Genomic DNA, 24392 nt, shown 5'->3' on the forward strand with positions numbered 1-24392 from the left:
TTCTGATTGGTGAGGGCCACTGTGAGAATGAGTGTGAGCTTTTGTCAACCACAGATGGTTTTGAGGATCCAATGAAAGCAATGGGCCTATCTGCCCCCACGTTTTCTGGGAAAACACACATTGGTACTTACAAGAAGCATTGTATAACCCACATCATCCTTGGAGTCTAACCTGTCTGTAGACTGCCCAAGGGCTGATGGGGTGCACACCTGCCTGGTCCCTTGGTCCCCTGTGCCCAAAGCTGGTCTGTCTCCATTTAATAGCGATCCAGGTGGGGCTCCGTTCTCCACTCTTTTGGAAACTCCGTTACAATGGTATGTTCACAGTTGTCTTCAACCATGCCTTGCTGTCTCTAAGGCGCATACCCTTCACCTGCCTTCACATTGCCATGGTTTTATCAAACAGCACTCTGAAGAGGTGGAGCCAGTCAATCCAAGGGGAGGTTAAAGCTGTCTGTTCAAGCTGCATGGGCCCTGCCTGTGGAAGAGGAAGTAAGGTTTGTCTGTAAAACAGACCAGAAGAAAGCTCCAGATCCCTGGGAGCTGGATATGCAAGTGCTAACAAGCTTCCTGGCCTTCGCTGGTGCTGGGACTAAACTTGGTTCCTCTGGAAGAGCAGTGAACACCCTTAGCCACTGAGCCATCTCTCTAGCCATGGTCAGCCTCTAAAAGAAAAGGTAAAAGACCAGACTTAAGTTAGGACCATGCATTTGTCCCAGATAGTTTCTTCATCGCCCTGGAGACCATGTGGAGAGTTTGTATGTTTGCTTGTTTTTTTTTTTTTTTTTTTTTTTTGGCAGGGTCTTACTGTGTACCTCTGGCTATCCAGGAACTCACTCTGTAGTCCAGGCTGGCCTTGAACTCAGAGATCTGCCTGCCTCTGCCTCCCAAGTGCTGAATTAAAGGTGTGCGCCACACAGTGACTTCATGTGAAGATTTAAGTATAGTTGAGGGAAACGCACAGAGAAGGAGCCCAGATTCCAGTGAGGGTTCAGGCCAGGGTTTCAGCTTTTCTACTCACATCCTTTGTAGCAGAGAAATTTCATGGTCCCCTAGGTAAGCAGATATATGAAATAAGGCCAACAAATAAAATATTCACTGATAAAAGAAATTCATGTTAAAGCCACTCTTTACTGTGGTATTTTTACTGTTTATTAATGACAAAACAAAATTTGCATACTAATGAGAAATTTGGTTATTTTTACATAAAAATTTAAATGTGGCAGAATATTTGATATTGTTGGATGTGGGATATCTCCAAAGATTTTCAGAGTTGATCAATATTTTGCTTTTATAATAGCAAAGTCTGAGAACCATTTTGTATAAATACACAGTACAAGATGGAGGAATATATTAGAGCATCTGGAAGTTGTACATCCCATCATAATCTCAGGCCAAAATTTAATAAACAACTATTTCTATGGGACTTACCATCTCAAACAGCAATTTTAAAATCAAACATTCTTATACAATACATCCCTACTTAGATTTAATGAAAAAATGAAAATACTTAATGTTTGTTCTCTGTAATTAAACCATTATGTTTCTATAAGAGCAGAAAACTGTAGAGTTAAAACAAGGTTGTAGTAGGAGCTGCGGGCTGCATTCCTGCCGCCCAGCTCCTGGTCGCCAGCTAGCTTATGCCCCAAAATAACGACACACAAATTGTATTCTTTTAAACACTGCTTGGCTCATTTCTATTAATGTGTGTAGCACCACGAGGTGCACTTACCAGGAAGATTCTAGCCTACGTCCATCTTGGGTTGGAGCTTCATCGTGTCTGCCCTGGGGAGCAGCTGCATTGGCATCTAAGCTCACTTCCTCTTCTTCCCAGCATTCTGTTCTGTTTACTCCACCCACCTATGTTCTAACCTATGAGGGCCAAGCAGTTTCTTTATTAATTAACCAATGACCTTCCTCTATCAGAAGGCAATTAATACCATACAGTTGCTTTGAACACAAGCTTAGGTGTTGCGGGTAGTATTTGTTGGTAGCAGCATGTTGGCATATGCTATGTAAAGTGTGAATGTTTTGTGGTCTGAACCAAGGCTGCAGTGAAGTGAAGTCACGTGATGCCTGATTCATTAAACATTCGACTTTGAATTAATTTTTGGTCACTGCACATTTACAAACCCTTTACTGATGCCAATTTCTTGTAACCCGCACATTCGTTGTGTGACCACCTATATATGGTTGATACCTATGATTTAAGAAGCCATGGTGGGGGCAAGAGATGATGCCACCTCAGCTAAGATGGGAGAAGTAGATCTGAAAAGACATGGATGTATTGCTGAGTATGGGTGAAGGGTGGAGGCAGAGGGACTTTCAATGGTTTTGGTGTGGGATTGTAAAGTACAGCATCTGCTCTATGTGCTATGGTACAGCCGTGAGCCAGGAAAAAAGCCTGGAGATTTAAACACACACACAGACAGAGACACGGGGACACGGGTCATCCTTGAAACAAGATTGCCAAGAATGCCCTCTTTATTGTGCTCAGGGGCAACTTATCTAGTGCTCTGGCCACACCCCAGCTCTCGGGATCTTTCAGCTCCTGTCTCGTGCTCAGAGCAGCTGCAAACACAGGAAAACAGTTTTGCCCAGAGCAGCTGAAAGCAAGTTGTTTGCAGGAAATTCAGGGTCTGGGGGTCCACAGCCCCCAACATGAGATGAGTTTCTTTATCAACTGGTAAATGACACTGACTTGTAGTGACCAGGAAAGGGAAGATCACGTGTGGGTGAGAGCCATGTGGGAGTTCAGCTGGACCCATGTTAAGGTTGAGATGACACAGGAGAGAAATGTGGATGTGGATCTACAGGTTCCTGAAAGGTGCACTGGAGACTCATCCAGGGACCAGCAGTACACGGGAGGCATTTTGAGCCCTGGGATTAAAGATTGCAGGTCACATTGGGAGAGTGAGAGGATGGCGAGGAGAAGGGCAGGCAGGACAGAGCCTTGGGGACCCCATACTATTAAGCAAAGCACTTCTCTATTAATTATTCCATTAGGAGGAGCACTGACATTTCACACATTAATTTTAATAGGAATATTTAATGATTGATGACACTAGTTTTGGCTTATGGGTAAAAATTTTGGAACTAATTATACTCATTTATCAAAGCATGAGGATGCATTCCTTTATGTATTTCAAATTATTTCCCAATGCAGAGTATAGATATAATAATAATAGTGTGCTATAAAGTAGTAATTAATGTTTGCATTAAGGGCAGCCTCAGACAGAATGTCTGGCCTCGTGTTCTCATGAAAAGTGGCAGGTGAGGTTCACTAGTCAATATTTATTGGTCCCTTACAGCACAGGACTGGGGTTTCTCAGCTTAAAAGACACTTTCTTATTTTCTAAGGAATTTAATGAATACCATTTTCTAAGTCAAAGAAAATTCACAAACTTAAACCTAGGTATAACTGCCATGCTGTACGCACAACCTTAATATCTAAACTTGAAAGTGACTACAGGAAATTTTGAGAGAGAGAGAGAGAGAGAGAGAGAGAGAGAGAGAGAGAGAGAGAGAGAGAGATATCCAGGTATAATAATGTAGCAACCATTTAAAAGCTATTGAGCAGGTAATAGGTATGGTCAACAGGATTTGATTATTCCTAATCTTCACAACATTCACGAAGGAGGGGGTCCTTCTTTTCACATAGAAAACGCAGCTGCAATAGTGCAACAGATCTGGAGAACTTTCCAGAAAGCACCCAGGAGGAAGTGCAGGAGCCGGGATCCGATGCCGGACTCAGAACCTTTTCTCTTCGTCTTCCACACTCAGTGCAGTCTCCTACGAGACAGAAGCTGGAGTCTGGAATAAATATAGAACCCTTTCCCCACTTTGAAGACAGATTAATGTCATAATTCATTGATACTGGAGTCGTGCTGGTTTGAACTTTAAAGCACTTTACTGTCATACACAAATTAGCTTTGAAGAAATGCCTGAGTGATGTCACACTTAATGTTTGCACTAAAGCAGAATTACACAGCCTATAAATGTTAAATCCACTTCCATTGTCTCCTTCCTCCAGAAAAGCAGGTCCTACGCTGACTTAAGTTTCTAACTCTGTTTAGGCAACAGCCAAGTCCAGGATGGGATAAGAGCATTGGTAGGGACCAGTTAATAGATCTTACTAGATACACGTGGGTTATTTATATGTGATGACTGGTGACAGTAGAATGTGGTGTGTATTTAGGCAGTCACCCATGGCAAAGCAGCTGCCAGATCACCTAGTTACGGATCCTACACTTCCAGAAGCAGAATAGAAGACTTCCATGTCCTGACCAGAGGAGGTCAGATTACACAACCAAAATAAATCCTTGCCTACAAAGGGAGAGGGAGAATTTGAGACGTAGAACTGCAGTGGGGCGAATGGCTTAAGGGATGGTGAAGGCGACACACACAGGCTGCAGACTGCAAATTCAGTGAGGGGAGAGACGAGCAGAGCCTGAGAGACTGCAGTTCTGGGGGTTTGGCTGGTTGACTCTGAAGCCAATGGTGGCAGTTGTGAGCAAAAGGTGTAGTGGAGTGTCTCTGCTCAGGATTGATCCAGGCATCCCCCAAACCACGTAACCAGGGAATGGTGGCCCACATCTGTAACCCCAGCATTTTGAAGGTGGAGACAGGAGGATCAGAAGTTCAAGGTCATCCTTAGCCACACAGTGAGTTTGTGAACAGTCTTCTGCAATATATAACTCACTGTTTTTTTAAAAAAAATTATTTTGGGAGTTGTTAATACTTAGTCTTTACTTTCAACTTAATGGGATTTAGAAGCACCGTGGCAACAAATTTCTGGGCATGCCTGTGAAGGCTATCCCATTAGGTTAATTGGGAGACCCACCCTAAATGTGGACAGCAGCATCCCTGGGCTGGGGTCCTCGACTGAATAAAAACGAGAAAGTGAGCAAAGCACCAGAATTCATTGCTCTCTGCTTTCTGCCTGCAGATGCAGGGTGTGTGACCAGCTGCCTTGGGCTCCTGTCACCAGGCCTTACCCACCGTGGTGGACAATGACTTTGGAACTATGAGCCACAAGCCCTCTTTTCTCAAGCTGCTTTCAGCAGGTCTTTGACCACAGCAATGAGACTAAGTCAGGCATGATCATAGTATGATGAAGACAAGCAATACAGCTACACAGGCATCCTCCCTACGAGGGTCAGGATCATCATTTGCTTGAATTTCCCCAGGACTGCTTTGTCAACCTCAACTCTATGGTGTGGGACAATTCTATATTCTGTCAATTATGTTTTAAATAAATGCTGATTGGCCAGTAGCCAGGCAGAAAGTACAAGTGGGATAACCAGACAGGAAGTAGAGGCGGGGCAATGAGAACAGGAGAATTCTGGGAAGGAGGAAGCCCATTCCTCCCTAGTCCTGCCCAGACATGGAAGAAGGAAGATGTGACCTACCCTGCTGAAAAAGGTACCGAGCCATGTGGCTAACATAGATAAGAATAATGGGTTAATATAAGTTATAAGAGCTAATACGAAGCCTGAGCTAATGGGCCAATCAGTTTATCATTATTATAGACTCTTGGTTTACCCAGCTTACCGGCTGTGGGAACTGGGCAGGACAGAAACCCCAACAAGCAGGCCCTCACATTACAGCTCTAGGCACTTGACCACATTCTTATCCTCTGATTGATGCTTGGCTTCAGCTATGGAAATGGATCAGCAGCAGGCCAAGTGCCCGCCTCAGTGATGCACACAACACTTCCTGAGACTGCGTGGTTTGCTCACTAGTGGGTGCCTTCCCCCTGCAGCAGCTGCTCTGACTTGCCCGCCTTCAGCTCAGCCTTCACCCATTCCTGTGGCTGGCTCGCCAGGGAGACAGCCCACAGCTGTGCTCACAGCGCCCGTCCCAGCACAACCTTTTCTTCTGTCTACTCATCTTCCAGCCGCCATTCTTTTCCCCATCTTTGTCTCCTCGTCACCAAAACCTTGAACTCAAATATACGGTTTCCACTCCTTTCAGCTCAGACTCCAAACCTTTACATGTTGGTTATGTACCACAGCTGCCCTGTCCCCAGTGCTTAGTTAATTGTCAACCTCACAGGAGGTGGGTACATGAACATGTCTGTCGGGGATTGTGTTCATTGAGGTGGAAAGACATGCCCACTTGTAAGAGGAGGCCAACAACCAGCTAAAACCAGTTGTGACTGCCTGGGAGGAACCCCCTTGGTAACTTCCCCTTGAGCCAATCGGGAGTCTGCCTTGGAACGGGGAGACTGATGGCGCCATGACATCAGATGACCGGCACCAATGAAAGAGAGACAGCGCAGTGTTCCAGATGATTGCGTCTCCCAGGTCCTGGGAGGGCATATAAAGATCTCCTAACACCTGCAATAACTGCCGAGTCTGCTCTGCCTCTCACCTGACTCTGTGGTAGCAGGAGGCAAGGGACACCCATTGTGGGCGGCTTCATTCCCTGGCTGGAAGCCTGGATTATGTGAACGGAGAAAGGCAGCTGAGCTACAGCATTGCCTGCATGGCCTCTGTTCCTGGTTGTGGGTGCCAGGTAACAGGTGGCTACAAGCTACTGCCTTGATTTTCTCGTGATGATGGATTCCCTGGACTGTGAGTTAAAATAAGACCTTTCTCCCATAAGTTATTTCATCTCTGTATTTTATCACAGTGATTGGAAAAGAAGCAAACAGATGCCCCAAACTCACAGGTCAGCAATGGCTTTGTAATTCCTGTTTATTCTCAGGCCTTGCCCTTCTGTCTTATATTGGCCCTTTTGTAAATCAAACCATGTTCACAGAAAACCTGCTTTCTGTGGTTCTTCTCTGTTCCTTTCTGGGGTCCTTCTGTGGAGCTGCATAACGGGTGCATGTCTGATCCTCAAGTGATCTCGTCAGTCTTGGGGCTAGACTCATCGGAGGTAAAAATTCCCATCCTTTAGTCTAATGTACCCGAGATCATTAATGGCACAGCTTCTGTCTACCTACATACACTTACTGGCCCCAAATGCACCTCCATCTCCTACTTGTACTTGGCCATCGTTTGCCTTGTATCCACGCTTTCCCTCACCAATCTTTTGCCTGTATAATCTCTAGTTAGCATGCAGACAGTGCAGCGGCGTCTCCAAGGACTAGAGTGCATTTTCAGGGGTCAAACCAAACAATAAGCGCACCACAGGCACTTCTGATCTGACTCTTCTACCTAGAAGTTTCTCCAATTATCCAAATGTTCAATCTTAAATGCCACTTCCTTTGTAAAACCTTTATCTATCTCCCTTCAGCAAAATTCAACCTGATTTCTTCTCTTGTTATCTTCTTATTTTGCATTAAGTTTATGTTTACACCAGGCGACTTTGGATAAGATAGCTGAGCTTGTCTATTTATATTTTTAAAAATGATGTGTAGTTTTGATCTTAAACATCACCGTCGTGTGACCTTTTCCTGGGGAGGTGTGCACACGTGTCTCCTTGCCTTCAGCGAGGGAACCAGCGACAGGCAGAATGACTCTAGTCACATCAAGTTTGGGGAAGCAGTGAGTCCACTGTTCTTTTTTACAGAACGCCATGGGAGGTTACTTAGAGGAGCATGGGTAATTAGTAAACAGCCACATTCCTGAAGCCTCACCCCATGGTGGATGACTCTCACGGCTACGTAGATGGGGTTGCTTGACTTCAGTAGTCTTCCACACTCTATCCCTACTGAAGCAGCAACCAAGACCACGTACAACTTGGGCAGAATTACCTAAAGCTGGGATGGAGGGTCAGGAAGGAGTGGCTAAAATCTCAGGAGAAGGTTTGAGGACTCTTCACTCCCTAGGAGAGAACATCACAGACCTGACTTTGGGAGTTTCTTGCAGGCAGTCAGGGCTGTTCTGCTTAAGGTGGTAATGGCTGTTACGCTCAGGGGACAGCATTTCAGAACAGCCACTCAGTGGTCTATTGTGTCAACGGCTTAGCTTGCAGAATTGTGCTATGGGGAAGACTTTGAGAAGTGGGAATTAGTTGGAGGTCTTCGGGCTATTGGGCGTGCTTTCAAAGGGAGAGTGGGCAACACCAATCCCCACATCTCCCTTGCTGCTCAGCCACGAGGTGAGCAGTTAGTTCATTTCTGCCCCATGCTCCTGTAATGGCACGTTGCTCCCTCTGTCCCTGACAGAGGTCTGAAGGCAAGGAGTCTGCCTCATCAAGTCATGAATCACCTCCACACAGTGAGCTAAGAATAAACTGCTTCTCTTTACACACCAGCCATCGTAATAATTTATTTCAGCAAAGGACAGCAAGAGCTGGGGTGGGGCAGTATCTCCTATGTTATGAGGAAGAGAACTGAGGTAGGGATGCTCCTGGCCTGGTGCCCACGGCAGAGATCTGGGTATGTGTAACCTGCCAGCATCCTCCCGGTAATCCATAGGCTCCTGTGGACAAAATCTGACTCTTACTCCATCAAAGGCAATGCAGCTGAATCAAAGGTCTTTCCCAGGCAGATTTAATCATTTACTGAGGAGTTCTAAGAGCTTTGCATATGTTCAGTTAATCTCTGGATGACCCAGTGAGGTGAGTGTTACCATCTCCATCTTACAAACGAGGGAGCATGTACATGAAGGGCAGGGACTCCACTGGTGAGGCCAGGGCTGGAGCTCCAATTCTATCACATGCCAGAGCTGGCAGGGCCTGGGCTCTCACTGCTCCTCATCTCGGCTACCGAGTACCAGAAAACACTCACATCCCCTTTGTCATTTTCTTGAGCTTCATCTGTTTTTTTTTTTTGTTATCTAGACAAACAGTTGCTTTGATTTTTCACATTCCTTTAATAAAACATTCTCAGAAGACTTGCTCATTAACCTTCTATGGCAGATGAGAATGTTTTTTTCATTAAGATTTTACTAGAATTCCATATCATTTCCCTTAAGCAAGAAAGGCCTTTTTACACACCACACGGCACACCCTAGGGTCTTCATCTAGTAGGTCTCAACGGACGGGATGATCTTTGTGTTTTATCCAGCACATTTTCAAGGCACCAATGGTGTAACACCAACTCACTAACTGCCCAACAACCACCAAAGGAACTCGAGAACAGCGAAAGTGGCTTTCCATCAGGAAAGGGGAGAACTCTTGAACTGAGCTCTATATTATCAGACAATCTCCAGTTATAAATCATTCTTAATGGAAACTTATTTATTTCCCATTTGCTTTTTTTCATGGATATATGGTGTGTGGATGTGGTATGTGTGTGCATGCATCCATGTGGAGGCCCAAGACTGACGGTCGGGATCATTTCTGATGGATCTTTTACCTTATTCTTTGAGGCAGGGTCTCTCAGTCAAACCTAGAGCTCACGAATATGGCTAATGTCCATGTCAACTTGCTCAAGGGAGCCTGTCTCTGCCTTCTCAGGTGGGCTTGGGTGATAGGGGTGTAAACTCTGAACCTCACATCTGGCCTCTACCTGCTGGGCCCTCTCCCCAGTCCAGCTTAATAATAATAATAATAACAATAATAACAACAATAATAATAATACCAAAAATCTGTCTTGTCACCCATTGATCCTGGTCACTGGCACAAGGAACGATACAGGCCAATGGAAAACAGAGATTACAGAAGGCTCAAGAAACGGCGGCTCTTCTATGTGTGGCGCATTTCTAGGGTATTCATAACTTTAGCTGAGTGATCTCTGGCTCAAGCATGGAGAGGCCCATGGAAGCTAAGTGGCCCAGCAAGGACAGATAGGAAACTGTCACAGTGTAGGCCTCCTGGCCCAGGCTTTTTCGGCTTGACACTGATGGTGTTGGAGGCAATGACAAGAAGTAGAAATTTGGGCCCGCTCATTGTTTATGGGGATATGTTTTGTAGTTTCAGTAGGTGGGGAGTAAGACATTCTTTTCTTCTAAAGTGAACTAAAAGGGGTGATGGGCAACAGATCCTAAAATTTTGGGGTTGTGTACCAAGTCCAGGTGTGGCTAGAAAACTTAACAACCTCAAACTGTTGCTTTTTCAAACAAATTTTTAAAAATTCCCTCGGTGGGAGAGAGATCAACACCTTATCTAATAAAACGGCACAAAGGCCGTCCTGTTCTCCTGTGCAGTCTTGGTTCTTGGCCACACTGGCTATATTCTCCCACGGTCACCCTACACGTGTGCCTTCAGTTCAGAATCTACACTTCCGGTTAACTAAGGGCATCCATCAGTAACTGTGCTGCCGAAGTTCCTTACAATAAACAGCTTACCCATCTGTGGGCTGGTGAGATGGCTCAGTGGGTAATGGTGTTTGTTGCCCAGCCCAGGAACCTGTTTGACCTTTGAAATTCCCATTATGGAGGAGGGACCAGCCCCACCAGCTACCTTCTAACCTGAATGGTCACACCATGGTACATACCCCTCAAAAAAAAAAAAAAAAAAGTTCAAGTTTACACATTTAGATTTTATTGTTTTTTTCTTAATCCCCCCACACACCAGTTTTATGGTCCCTTTCTCTTCTGATTTTAAATCACTCTGCTTTTTTAGAGTACCGTGTCTTCACGGTACTAATTGAGCTTTTTGTATCTGGCAGAGAGAACTCAAAAGATCACCTGGTCTTACTGATCCAAAATTTTAACATGCAAAGAAAAGAAAATGACACACATTTTTAATCAAAGTAAGCAATAATGACAGGTTTATTTAAAATTTTCCAGTAGAGAAAACCCGCTAGAGCTGGAATAAAAGGTACTCAATGGGTAAGAGCAGAGGAGAATAGAAAAATTAGCAGAAGAAAACGAAACCAAACAGTACAAAAAAAAAAAAACCAACAACAAAACAAAATAAAAACGTTTGAAATGGATTCCGATAGGGACCTTCTTTAAACCTGTGCAGAGTGAAGAGCACTACTAGGTTTGGCAAACAATTTATCTGGAAATTAAGCCTATGTCTGTATTGTAAACTCCGTAAAAACTGCTCAGTTAGTTCAAGCTTTCCATGACCTGGGTGCTGAAACACAGCCAGCAGATCTGCAAATAAAAGGAATCATTCATTTACCCTCATAGTTCCAGGGATTCACCAGCTGCTGAACTGCCTTGTGGAGCAGAGGAGATAGAAGAAAAGAAAAACGTCAGATAAAACTCTAAAAAAAACTGGAACACAGCAAATTCAGACACCAGTTTGTTCACTGAAGGCGACAAACTGAACTCTATGGTGCAGTTTCTATTTGCGGCTGTCATTTCCTCCCCCCACCCCGCCCCTCAAATGCTTTCTAGATCCGCTAGCCATTCAGACTATTCATAACCTCCAAATACTTTGTACACACGTTTAGCAAAGAGCACACACCCGACGACATCCTGGCAGCAGTAGTGAGCATACAGTTTTAGAAAGACTACTGTGTATGTCATAGATTAACCGTTACTTTAAAAACAAACACAACCCCATTCATTTCTAAACAAATAGTTTTAAAATATGACGAGAGCCCACGGGAAGATGATTCGGTGTGGGCTTGGAACCTGATGAAAAGCACACTTTGGAAAGGCTGACTATTCACGTAACGTTCCGCCAGACACTCCAAATGAAAGGACTGCATAGGAGCGTTCTGTTTCTTCTTTTTCTAATAGATAATTTGTCCCTGGCTTGGCCATCCCTTTTTAACTATAGACAAAAGTCCTGCTAAAAGTCAGCATTTCAGTTGAGTACACAACAGGGTGTCACAATGTAAACCGAACAGGTTCTTGATGTCAACAGCACGTTACCCAGGTCTGTCACCTTCTCAAGCCGACAGTTGGTCACAGAGGTCAAGTATTATCAAGGCTCCTTGTCAGGTCTTCATCCCATCCTTCAAGTACATGCAAGGCTCAACAGTTTGCAAGACACAGAGCCCGAGGCCCTTTAAGACACCGATGAAATAGGGTTGTGGGGCGAACCCATCTGGGTAAGAACTTTATCCAGCCACTGGAGAGGGCCATGCAGGTGTATCTCAATCCAGCAGGGGGTGCTAGTAACATCCTGCCTATGGTATTCAGCTCCCCAACCCTAGGAAAAGGAAAACACAGAGTCATTAACTCCCTTATCTGAGTGACTCAGCCTACTAAGTAAAAAGATCACACAGTCAGTTCATGGACTTCTGTCTGGACTCGTGGCTATGGCCCACAAGGAAAACAAACACACCACAAATGAATGGGTAATTTGGTGGGTAATATTTTGGCGATGGACACTGACCACTGAAAGTCTATCCAAGGACCCCAGACCACCCATTTTGTCTAGTGGGGTGGCACACATCTTTAATCCAGCATTTGGGAGGCAGAATCAGGCAGATCTCTGTGAGTTCCAGGCCAGAATGAGCGTTGTTTCAAATAAATAAATAAATAAATAAATAAATACCCCTTAGTCTTGGGTAATCAAAAAATTTAAATATATTCAATAGTTGTTTGAATAAAGATATTTGAAATATTTCCCACTACATTGTTATGTTAATACTTTATTTACTTATACTTTTAAAACATGCTATATAGCCCTGGCTGGCCTGAACTCCCTATGTAGCCCAGGCTGGCCTCAAACTCAGAGCTTACCTGTTTGATTCCCGGGCACTGGAATTAAAGGCATGTGCTACCAAATTTTTTCCTAATATTTTAAAATTTGTGTATATATGTATGTACTTGAGTATAGCTTTATGTATGAATGTGATACCTGTGGAGTCCACAAAGGAGTTGGATCCCCTAGAGCTGAAGTTACAGGCTGCTGTGAACCACCTCCGCTAGATGCTGGGAACTGAACCCAGAACCCCTGTAAGAGTGCTACACCCTTAACTGAGCAATCTCTTGCCCCTTTATCTGTCTGTCATGCCTGGAGAGGACACAGATCAACACTGGTTGTCTTTTTCAATCACACTCCACTGTATTTTCTGAGATGAGGTCTCTTGCTGAGCCTAGGGCTTTTTCCAATCAGGCTAGACCTGACTCCTATACGGGATTCCACACAGGACTGCACCCAGCTTTTGTTGTTGTTGCATGTATGTGTGTGCTTCCGGAGCTCAGAGAACTGCTATATTTCTTCAAGGACCCAGCCTCTGTCTTAGAGGGAAGTTCCACAAATGCCCAGTGTTCTAAGGCGAAGTGAAACATTCCACCCTACTTAGGCAAACTCCTTAAAACTCAGGAAGCAAACAACTCAAAAGCTTGAGGAAGTCCCTGGAACTGACCAGATTCACGAGTCCCCTTCCTCCCCAAGCTGATATGAGCAGTAAGGACTGCTGAGGCACTCAGACCATCTGGGCTGCCTGGAAGACAGGCTAGGCAAACTGTCTAGAAGAGGTGCAGACCAACTGAGTTGGGAAAAGACACATTCCAATCTGCTGAGCTGTCTGCATATTACATAGTAACTTAGCTGTCTTTGAGTCATTTCTATTTCTCTAAGTAACCCCAATAAAACTCAATTGCTCACAAGCTAGACTTCAGAGGTATCCATTTATACTTTGCTCTATCATCGGTCCCCTATCTGGAGTGAGCAGATGTTTGTTCATGGACTTCAGAGGTATCCATTTATACTTTGGTCTGTATTGGTCCCCTGTCTGGGGTGAGCAGATGTTTGTTCACGTCTCCCGAAGAACAACATCATACAACATGTTTCCTGGAGACTGAACTCGGGTGGCCAAACTGTGCAGTGAGTGCCTCCACCCACCAAGTCATCTCACCTTGGCAGTTTTTAATTTTTGAAATGGAAGCTGGGGATCCAAACTCAGGTCCTCACAGCAGCACGGGAAGCATTTCACTGACTCAACAATCTCCTTGGCCCCCAACTATTTTTCTTTCAGACAGAGTTTTACTCTACAGCCCAGCCTGAAATTCACTACATAGTCCCAGCTGGCTGCAAATCTGTGGCTCCTTGGGTCTCAGCCTCCCATGTGCTGGGATTACAGGTGTGGGCTTCGATGCTTGGTTCCCTTCTAACCATTTCTGTGACATTGGGAATGAAACCCAAGGCCTGTCTCAAGCTAATCAACACACATCACCACTGACATCCCCAGCCCTGTTAAAGCTATCATTAAATTCTCCCTTTACAAATATGGTAAAGGTGACGTCAGACAGACTGATGTTTCTTCCCCACTCTGGCAGATGAAATTCTACCTGTCAACAGCACAGACCTCTTGATCTTACAGTCTCAAGTGAAACCGACAGGAGAACAGTTTGCACACCCCCAAAGTTCTTCTGAGACCTGGTGGCTGCCTTGAAGCAGCGGGTTCTGTTATTCATCTAGCCAAGATGGTGGTTTGCTCCACATCTTCAGAATGACTAGTTAGGACAGTAACGCTCCACAGATGTCACCATGGAAACCAGGTGATAGGATGTACCGTAATCCCGTAATCTTAGCACTAGTGGGATGTGGAGGCAGGAGGATGGCGACTTCCGGGTCAGTCTGGGCTGCACTGAGCTTGAGGCTAACTGGATTACACAGTGAGACTCTGTCTTACGTTGAAAAACAAACAGTGGTGTTGGTGTAAGTGATAAGAAACTCAAAGATTTCCACTTGATTCTCGCTTGTAAAGAACAGTAGCTACCAGGGTCTCCTGACCTCTGCTATGCACTTTCTTCAGCAGTTTTAAAGATTACGTCTGAATATGAGAACTGTGAAGACAAAACCGGGGCACATGAATTCCACCCATATATGCATGTGCATATAGGTCCCTGGGCTTGGAGAGTCAACGGCAACAGTTAGCATACAGGTCTGCCTTGCAGACATGGGCTCTCTGAAGGCAGGTGCTTACCATCTGACCTCTGACATCCAGGACAGTCAACAGTATGAAGCAGAAGCTCTACGCTCTCTTTGCCAAACTGATTGGGGTTTTTCAGATAGGGAGGAATTGGCTTTTAACATTAATAAAGTTTAATTTTTTATTAACACCCAAAGTCATCTCGAAAACAACATGAGGTGGCCTATTGACGTGAGTATGATGCTACGCGTCGTTTCTCCAGGAGACTGGGAGGCCAGGCAGAGCCAGGCTCCCTCATGGCAGCGCAGAGCTACACAAAGTCTGCAAAGCTCTGCTGCCAACACACAATTTCCTGCTGTGTGACGACGGCTGTGTTACAGTTACTGAGCTTAAAAACATTTATTATTGGCCGGGCGGTGGTGGCGCACGCCTTTAATCCCAGCACTCGAGGCAGAGGCAGGCGGATCTCTGTGAGTTCGAGACCAGCCTGGTCTACAAGAGCTAGTTCCAGGACAGGCTCCAAAACCACAGAGAAACCCTGTCTCGAAAAAACCAAAAAAAAAAAAAAAAACCAAAAAAAAAAAAACATTTATTATTTATTATGCGTATGTGTATGCAGGTACCTATGGAGGACAGAAGGCGTCAGGAGTTTGGAAATGGAGTTAGAGGCAAGTACGAGCTGCCTGATGTGGGTGCTGAAAACAGGACTCCGGTCCTCTGTAAGAGCAGCAAATGCTCTTAACTGCTGAGCCATTTCTCTAGTCCACTGCCACGTTTTTAGTAGGATTTGTCTATCTTAAACCCCCAGCCACGTCCATCACAACTTGGACAGTCCTCCATGCTAACACATACTAAATTCTTTCAATGCTGTGCTATTATTAAACCCATTGAGAACTGTTCCCATGCATCTTGAAGCCAGAGGCTTTAGATGCGTTTTTTTCCACTTTGTATTGTCTTTTCGGAATAGTGGTAAAGTACTTGCTGAAAGAACGACGTCAACAGACTTTGAATCTGTAGCTTTGGGCTGAAGAGATGGTTTGTCAGTTAAGGGGACTTGCTGCTGTTCCAAATGACCTGAGTTCGGTTCCAGGAACCCGCAAGTGCTCACAACTGTTGTAACTCTTGCTATAAGAGATATGACACCCTCTTCTGGTCTCCATGGGTACATAGACCCCCCCCACACACACACACGAGATGTGACACCCTCTTCTGGTCTCCATGGGTACACACACACACACACACACACACTGATAAAAGAATAAATCCTTAAATACTTTATACTAAAGGTTGTTTTTAGCTATATAAAGGTAACACTACCTGTTAGTTATATCATCAGTAGGAAATGGATGCAGGAGAAAGCTTACTGGAGCACAGGAGCCAAAGCGTCCTCAAAAATTCTATAATCAAAGCCCCATCAAGTGATCTGGAGAATAATTACCAAGGTCCCGATTCCACCCAGCCCTATTTTACAGATCAAGAGCAGGGCTGAGAAAGGCCCTGCACTTCAACCAGTTAAAACAATCGTTCAGAGGTTGTTCTTCCTTCCAAATAAAAAGCACTTTGGCAAGTTGCTGGCCTCATTTTGAAAATTGTCTGAGCCAAAAAGCTAAGTCAAAAATTAAATGGCGCTTGTGAATAATGAACAAGAACTCTATGGTCACGTTTGCACAAAACATAGAGGCCAACTTCTTTATGGGGTAAAGAAAGGCCTCCTTCAGTGTTAAAGAGGTGCCATGTTCAGCCAGAAGGAGGGAAGGAACCTTTGATCTGGACGAGGATGAACAAAGCAAGGCTCTGGAATCACCCCCAGTGATGAGCACATCACTAAACAGGCCCAACAAGAAGTCTGGGAGCTTTTGAAGACAGCGCACGGGAGATGACTGCCTCACCCCGGGTTGTAATTAGCGCTCTTCCTCAAGGTAAAGTGGACTGAAAATGCATCTTTCAGACTCCAGAGACAAATGCTGGCACCAGATACACATTTAGATTCTTTTTCAATGACACCTTAAAAACTTCCATTCCTTAGTGGCAGAAGAGGACAGAGACAAGCAATGACTTCAATGGTCTCCTTTCTCTGAGACTGCAGAATACTCGGAGTGAACGCCAAGGGCCTTGCTAACTTCTGAATTATATGTAAGACACAAGATTTACTATAAATACTTTTGAAAAATGACCAGTTAAAACTAATTTCCAGTGTGATGAACTTCTCCACTTACTTAGTTACATTTGTTCCCCTCCCGGCCCTGTGTGTGTGTCTGTGTGTGTGTGTACACGTGGAGGCCAGAGAACAACTCAAGGGAGTTGCTTCTGTCTCTGTATCACATGGGTCCAGGAATCAAAGTGACACAGCCCCCCCCCCCCCCCCCCCCGGCCCTAAACGATCATACGCTGACTGCTGAACTACGACCACTTAGTGCTGGCATCCCGGCAGCAGCAGCGGAGAACGGAGATGCATTTATTCAGTTGGCCTCACAGGATGATCATGTACTTAAGGCCCGTGTTAAATACACACCATTTTCTATGTATGTATTTCTATAATAGCTATGGGGCCAGGGACCCAGCACAGCAGGTGTGAGGCTGGCCTAGCACACCAGAGACCCTGCGATGAGGTAGTGGTGGACACAACACAGTCCTAGAATCCTAGCTACTCCCGATGTGGAGCTGACAGATCAGGGTCTCAAACCCATCCACAGCCTCAGCCAGCTAAAGGCCACTTGAACTACATTAGAACCTCAGTTTGCCCAAGAATAGCAAGATGGTTCAGGGGAGGATAAAGGTGCCTGCCACCAAGCCAGGAGACCGGAGTTCTATCTCTGGGAGTTGCATGGTGGGAGGAGAGGACTATGTGTTTCCATGACAACCTCTTAGGCACTGACACTCTTGTTAGATGTGTTAGGAATATATACCAGGCAGGCACAGGTTTGTGGACTGTGAGAAAGTACGAGTGAGATGGGTGGGCACCGCTTACCTTCACGAAGCTCATTCGAATAGTGCACATTTTGGTGAGTTCATACACTGTCTCGAAACCATGGTTCACAGACTGTGCCAGCAGCTGAGCAAACTCTTGATTGTTGAAAATTTTCAAGCTACAGCCACTGGGGATCTTGCAGACAGTAGTGGGGTGAAAGCCATGATGGTAGTTGCAGTTCCGACTCTGCACGAAGATGCTGCTGTCGCTGAGGCATTCAGCGTACACCTCTCCGCCAACGTAGTACAGGTGGACTCCTGCGACAGGACAAAGCGTGTCAGCCGAGGCAACGTGGCTCTGCACACACACACACGGGCAACTATGTTACCCCTGTGTCAACCAGTGTGTTCACGAAATAACAACGTCTCTCAAAAATAATAAAGCCTAACACTTTCATTTTGTAAGTATTTAATGTCCCACTTGGCTGGAGTTGAAAGTATATTTGCACTCTAAAAATACAGCGCAATAAAACCTGCAGTTGACTGAGGTATCCTGCACGTTTAAAATCTTCTGCATTTAGGACAGGGCTAAATTGTTCATTAAACTTCAGAGAGAGAAGGGATGATTAATAAACATGGAGGAATGAAACCCGAGGTGAAGAATTACCACTGGGAGCTGTAAGACTTGAGGTTTAGTTAAAAACAAAAGCCTTTTAAATAGAAAAAAAAATGTATTGTGCAAAATAAGAGCTCACCAAACTACTAAAAAAAAATAATTGAAAACTTCTTACAACATAGAATGCTCAGAGTCTAGGCAACATCTCGCCCTCACAAGAGAAGGGGCAGAGAGAGACCTGGATCCCCTCCTAGTGAAGCTGGCAGGGGAGAGAACAAACTCTTCAAGGCTGTCCTCTGACTGCTACGTGCCCGCTACATACACACATGCGAAATAAACAAAGACAAATCTTTAGAAGGAAGAAGGACCCTCTGGCTGAGGCCTGCAGGTGACCCTGGAATGGCGTAGTAGCAAAGGTACTGTGACGGTCTGTGGAACACCAGGTGGCATTTCTACAGACACGCAGGGCTAAGACTGCAGAATCAGCTCTACCCACTGTGGCAGAAATCCATTTTGTTTAGCGATACAGAGAAATGTATTTAAGAGAAAAAATAGAGAGAAAACTACTTAAGAAAAAACCCACCTCTCCCCATAATAAAGATGACTTTCATTTTAGAAAATTAAGACAATATATGAAAATACAAAGATGTGGAAGATCTTATGATTCCTTCAGTGACAGGGAAAATGCTTGTTAATTAATAGTCTGCAGCACTGTGTCCGGTTCTGCAGTCACTGAAGCTTCACATTTCTGTACGGCTTTGTTGCGGGAACTGCTACCAGGCTCCCTCAGCAGACCAGTGGTGACACTCCTTTTCTATTACGGCAGTCATGACAGATGGCACTGAACAGTTTTTACCAATATCGGAAACAGAGATTCCTAAGTTAAAAGCCTGGATGGAAGGCCTTTGAATCACTTTGCCAAACGACTTTCCAGAATGCTTGGGTTGGTTTACGACGATACCAGCACAGTGTGAGTGCCGCGATCATCTGGCCCACACCAGCCCTTCCTGATCCTGAGCTTAAACAAAAGCAAAGTGTTCCTAGCTGGAAAATAATACAATTATTTTAATTTGCACACGGGGCTGGGCAAACTCTCCGTTTAGTGGCCATCTGGGTGTCTCTTGTGAACTCACTGTCTTGAAGACTCACCTATTAAGTACACTGGAGTTTTAATCATCTTTTATGAGTTGTGCATTTAGGGCTAGATATAAATAATTTATTTTGTATTTTCCTGTTCTTCCTTTGTCTTTCAACTTTAAACATTTTATATATGTGTGTATATGTGTAGATAGATACACAGACAGATAGGTAGACAGACACATAAATAGATTTAGATATATGTTTCAATCTAGAGATGTTTAAAATCCCTTAGCTGAATTTATGATTTTTGCTGAGGTAGAAAACAACCTTTCATATAAATACATTTTCATCAAGTTTTGGAACTGTTTGCTGTTATCACTCTCACGTGTGTACACACTCAGGACCACGGAGAGGCGACCGGCCCGTGTTGTCACCGAACCTTACCTTCACATGTGTGTATGCACTCAGGACCATGGAGAGGCTACCGGCCCGTGTAGTCACCTAACCTTACCCTCTCATGTCAATATGAGTCCGACTGTACTTCACTGTCTTGTCTACCCCGATTGGTTTACTTGAAGTTTTACAGTGTTATTTTAGCCCTAATGTCCCATTTTTTTGTTGCTATCCATTACAAATTTTAACTGTTCTTATTTTCCCTTTCAAGTAATACTGGCACCACATCATGCAGCTTGCACACACAAAAAATCACATTGTAACCTAATTTAAGTCACAAAATAATACAGAAAGAATTACTATCTGCCTGAAATGTTTGCACAGTACTAAGCCACCCCTTTAATGAACAAAGGCTGTCTGTATATGCAGTTTCTCTCTCTTGTATAGCCCTGTGGGAGGCAACGTCACTAGAGAGTTTTGAGGGTTAAAGTCTTGAGCCATCTACAGTTCACTCTCTCGGCTTTGTACTTGTGGTTCAAATATACGTCCTCTGCTTCTGCTCCAGCCACCATGCCTCCTGTCACCATGCTTCCCTGCCAGGATGGAACCATGAGCAGAAATGAGCCTTTCTTCTTTAAGTTGCCTTGTGCTGGTGTGTTGTCATGGCGACAGCTCAGGGAACGTGGTCATACAACTGTCCAGATAAACAGAATGACATGGACAGATAGTGACATCCTCTCATGCCCTGTCCAGCGTGAAAGGAAACAGCACACATCTATGTCTAATGGGAGGTACAAATCAGTAAGAACTTTCTCGAAGTATGTAACCAACAGTTGCTGGCCTATCAGCTTCCTTCTGAGAATCCATCCCAAGAATATTATCATTGGTCAAGATGTCTACATAATGTCTTAGCTTCCTTAACGATAACCTCGGCTTCTGCGTCATCTCGAGTGGACAGAGTCCACCAGTCGGGCATCTGGAGCGACATTAAGTGCATTCCCAGAACCCTTACTTCCTCCTAACCTCTTAAAGAGGAAATTCTACCATTTGGCTTTTTACTACTTTGGGGAGAATAGTCACATTAAAATTTAGTGAAATATACACTCTTCCATTCTAAACGTATTGACAGAAACATCAGCGGTGTCCAGACATCTGCACTACGAACCTAAGTTCTATCTACCACTTCACTTTGGGTTGTCATTTCTGTCTCCGCTCCCTTTGGTCATACCAAGGAAATGTTCACCGAGTTCAACAGTTGTTAGGTTTCCTCTTTGGATTTAAGAATAAATCTTAAAAATATTCTCAAGTGTCTCTTAAGCACCTATTAAAATAACTGTTTTACCTCATCCATTGCTGTAGATGTTGATTCTTTCATTTTTCACTTTATTTATTTATTTAGAGACAGGGTCTCACTATGTCGCTCTGGCTGGCCTAGAATCGAGAGATCTGCCTGCCTCTGCTTCCCCTGCATCAGCTACCCATACAGCTCTCAGTGGTGATGTCAAGAAGGGGGATCGATCAGTTTACTGACTGCAGATTTATCCACTGTAGAATTAATTTTTTCTCTGCAATTGTTTTTATTTGCCTAAAAGTTTGTGGAGAAACACTTTAAAACATGCAAAGACCTCGACTCTCATAAGATTTTTCTTCACATTTTGCAGACATCAATGATCCTTCGTCTTTATTACAGTTGCTTGTTCTATGTGTGTGTGTGATTGTGTGAGGCATATGCTATGGGCTATCATGTGTGTGTGTGTTTCTCCTACCATGTGGTCCTAGGGATTGAACTAAGTTTGTCAGGCATGGTGCAAGCCCCTTCCCCCACGGAGCCACCTCCCCAGTCCTGCACAGATGACTCTTACGTGATCCTTACTGTAGTAGTTACAAAATGATATTTGTATTCTAGCACTCACTGTCTATTTAGTTATTATTAATTTCCCTATTAGCATGGCTGTATCAATTAGAATTTACTTATTGGACAGAATCTCACAATGCATATGGTCCAACCTGGCTTTGAACTCCCAATTTTCTGCCTCGGGCCTTCTAAGCGATGGGATTCAGGAGTTCAGCTCACGATCACCCCAGCAGTGTCTTAAGATTCACCACTGCAGTTAATTACAGTCGCTCCTGACTACCTCTGGATCTGGAATCTAGTTTCAACTACACACAGATCAAAAATTACTTTTTAATAGCTCCACCATTAACAGGCACTGGCCCTGCCTTCTTGGGAGTCGCTCACCAGTGACACAGACTCTGCAGTAGCTGTGACTCAGGGCATTTGAAAGGGGAGGTCTGCACGTGACGGAACACACTACACGGCTTACATAAGGAGGGGTGTGCACGTGACGGGACACACTACACGGTTTATATAAGGAAGCTGAACATCCACGGATTTTATTTCTCAGGGCCCCAGAACAAACCCGCCACGGACAGCTGTATTTTGATATTTAAACTGTCCAAATCTGTGTGGTGGGAGTCGAATCCCGAGAGGCACCACCACTTTTAGAAACCTTTCTTCACTTTCTGTCACGTGAGATGTGCCAGGCTCACCTGTTCCAGCCTTGTAGGCAGCCACAGTTTCCCTCAGTGGGGAGAAATATCAGCAGCAATGATCTGAACCCCAGATGCTATTGCTACTTTGTATCTTTGCTTTCTCAGGAGACAGGGCAGAAACTACATGCATATTCAGAGGGTATATAGATAGATAGGGTCACATGCAGACATATGTACAAGAGCATATAAACACATGCCATGTCATTAAATTATGATTTTACATGGACACTTCCAAGGAATGCCACACCCCTTCTTGATTGTATGTTCCCTCTCCGCAGGGAAAGCTTAACCCCTGAGCACTTCCCTCACCCTTAGTCACTGACTTAATCATATAATAAATATATGTAAACGTTATGGAACTGTTTCAATCTGCCACTGATACATAGTTAAGTCTATCAAGAAAGGTATTTGGGATGGTGAGATGGTGAGATGGATAGAGGTGCTTGCCACCAAGCCTGTTGGCTTGGGTTCGACTCTGAGTATCCACACGGTGGAGGGAGAGAACTGATTCCCACAGCTGTCCTCTGATCATGGCACTTACACACACATGCACACATGCGTGTGCATGCAATCAATGTGAAAATTGTTATAAAAGATATTTCACTTATAACAAAATGTAAGATAGCATAGTGCCCCACAATAACAAGTCAGGTGATATGTATCAATATCAAGAGAACTGGAAAACCACATGACTGGAACTATATTCAGATAATATGAATTTGGAAAATACTTCAACAGCAGCATCTGGACATTTGGCCTTTGCCACAGGAATGACAGTCGCTTCTAGCGGAAGCAGTGATGGACACGTGCAAGGGGGTAAAGAGAGGCTCACCTTTCCCGATGTGTCGTCTAGTATTCTCAATAGTGGAGTTCCGGTTAACGTTGGAGAGCAGCCCAAGGCAGAAGCGGTTCTTATTGTTGGAAGGATCGGTGAAACCGTCAACCAACACACTTGTGGAGGACGCGTGGAACGCTTCGCCCACGCGGTTGTTGAGCTCATAGTACACAATAGAGCACCAGTGTTTTGGTTCCTCGTAAGCAACAGCTTGGACGTCTGTGGGAAGGAAAGAAAAGGCTCTGTTGCTCACCGGTCGTGCCTGGAGCACCCCCAACCTGAAACCGCACTGTGGAATGAAGACAGGGAGGGGCAGCGACGATGCTCACAAGGGTCATTTTCTATGAGAGCTGAGGAACTTCTGAGTAAGGGTGGCATTCCCCTTTAATTGGGGAGCAGTCTTCTCCAGTGACTGGCAGAAATCCGAAATACCAGCTAAGCAAGCCCGGTAACAGCATTTGCTGAATACTAACGACCCATTACTTGCTCATTAGCATACAGAAATAATAGAAATTGCCCCTGCTGGCACACTACCTACGAGAATAAAAGTGACCAGTGATAAAGCAAGTGGCACCAGAACAGGAGGGGCCCGGAGATGTGCCAACAGGGTTGGGGAAGAAAGGAACTGCCTTTCGCAACGCCTCGGAAGATCTCTGCTTTCCCGAAGCACTGAAAATTAACGTCTCCCTATCCCGAAGAAGCTGCCTGGCTTCACAAGAGCCAGTGATGGCCGCAGCTCCAGTTTTACTACAGCTCAGGAAGAAACCGTGCCAGCTGGCCATTCCCTCCGAATGAATCATATCTCGCTCATCCAGACTCCATGCTAACTTCCTTCTATTTGCTTCAAGTCATGCCGAGCAGGTGTGTTTGTCTCTCCCTTCCCAGAATGGGCCAGCAATGGAAACTACCCAGCTTTACGGACAGGATGCAGCTTGTTAGGCCCAATCTCTTAAGACTGATGAATCTCCAAACAGAAAACGCTTCTAAACGCTTTCCACCAAAAGGCTCGGAAAAGAGGCCTTTCTGCAGCGAGCCTCCTGTAAACGCCTTTGAGAGCCCAGGGACACAGAGCACACCATTGCCAACTTCATTATTACTGAGCTGAGCCTCACTGGCCTCGGTGTACACGTGTAATACATGGAAAGAAAGTCCACCACGCGTGGGAAAAGGAGGGCTTCCACGTTCTTAACATAACCGGCCCGTTATTGGCTTTATATACTTAAGTGGGTTAGCTGAAAATATCCTATCCCCTTCTCTTCTACACAGCTCTTCCCTGTCACTCTGCTGTCCTTCAAGGAGCAAAGCTTTAGTGATTCACAAGTGCCGAACCCCAGAAGGTTGTGCCACCGATCACAGAGGAGACCTGTTGTCAGCTATTGGCATTGT

The 24392-nt window shown here is 44.8% G+C and overlaps 1 protein-coding gene across 2 annotated transcripts in view; it reads right to left on the reverse strand.

Moving 5' to 3' along the window:
* Nucleotides 1–10405: 10405 nt before the first annotated feature.
* Smad1 (SMAD family member 1) overlaps nucleotides 10406–24392 on the reverse strand; it is a 63377-nt gene continuing 49390 nt past the window's right edge. For both annotated transcript variants that reach the window (XM_057754059.1, XM_057754060.1), the window contains exons 5-7: nucleotides 23004–23225; nucleotides 17591–17847; nucleotides 10406–11948 (exon numbers count right to left, since the gene is read on the reverse strand). In XM_057754059.1, the coding sequence (XP_057610042.1) occupies nucleotides 11805–11948; nucleotides 17591–17847; nucleotides 23004–23225 (623 nt within the window). In that variant the 3' untranslated portion in view covers nucleotides 10406–11804. The remainder of the gene's footprint in view (nucleotides 11949–17590; nucleotides 17848–23003; nucleotides 23226–24392) is intronic.

This window comes from Chionomys nivalis, chromosome 21 (genome assembly GCF_950005125.1).
Source record: "Chionomys nivalis chromosome 21, mChiNiv1.1, whole genome shotgun sequence".
Lineage (NCBI taxonomy): Eukaryota > Metazoa > Chordata > Mammalia > Rodentia > Cricetidae > Chionomys > Chionomys nivalis.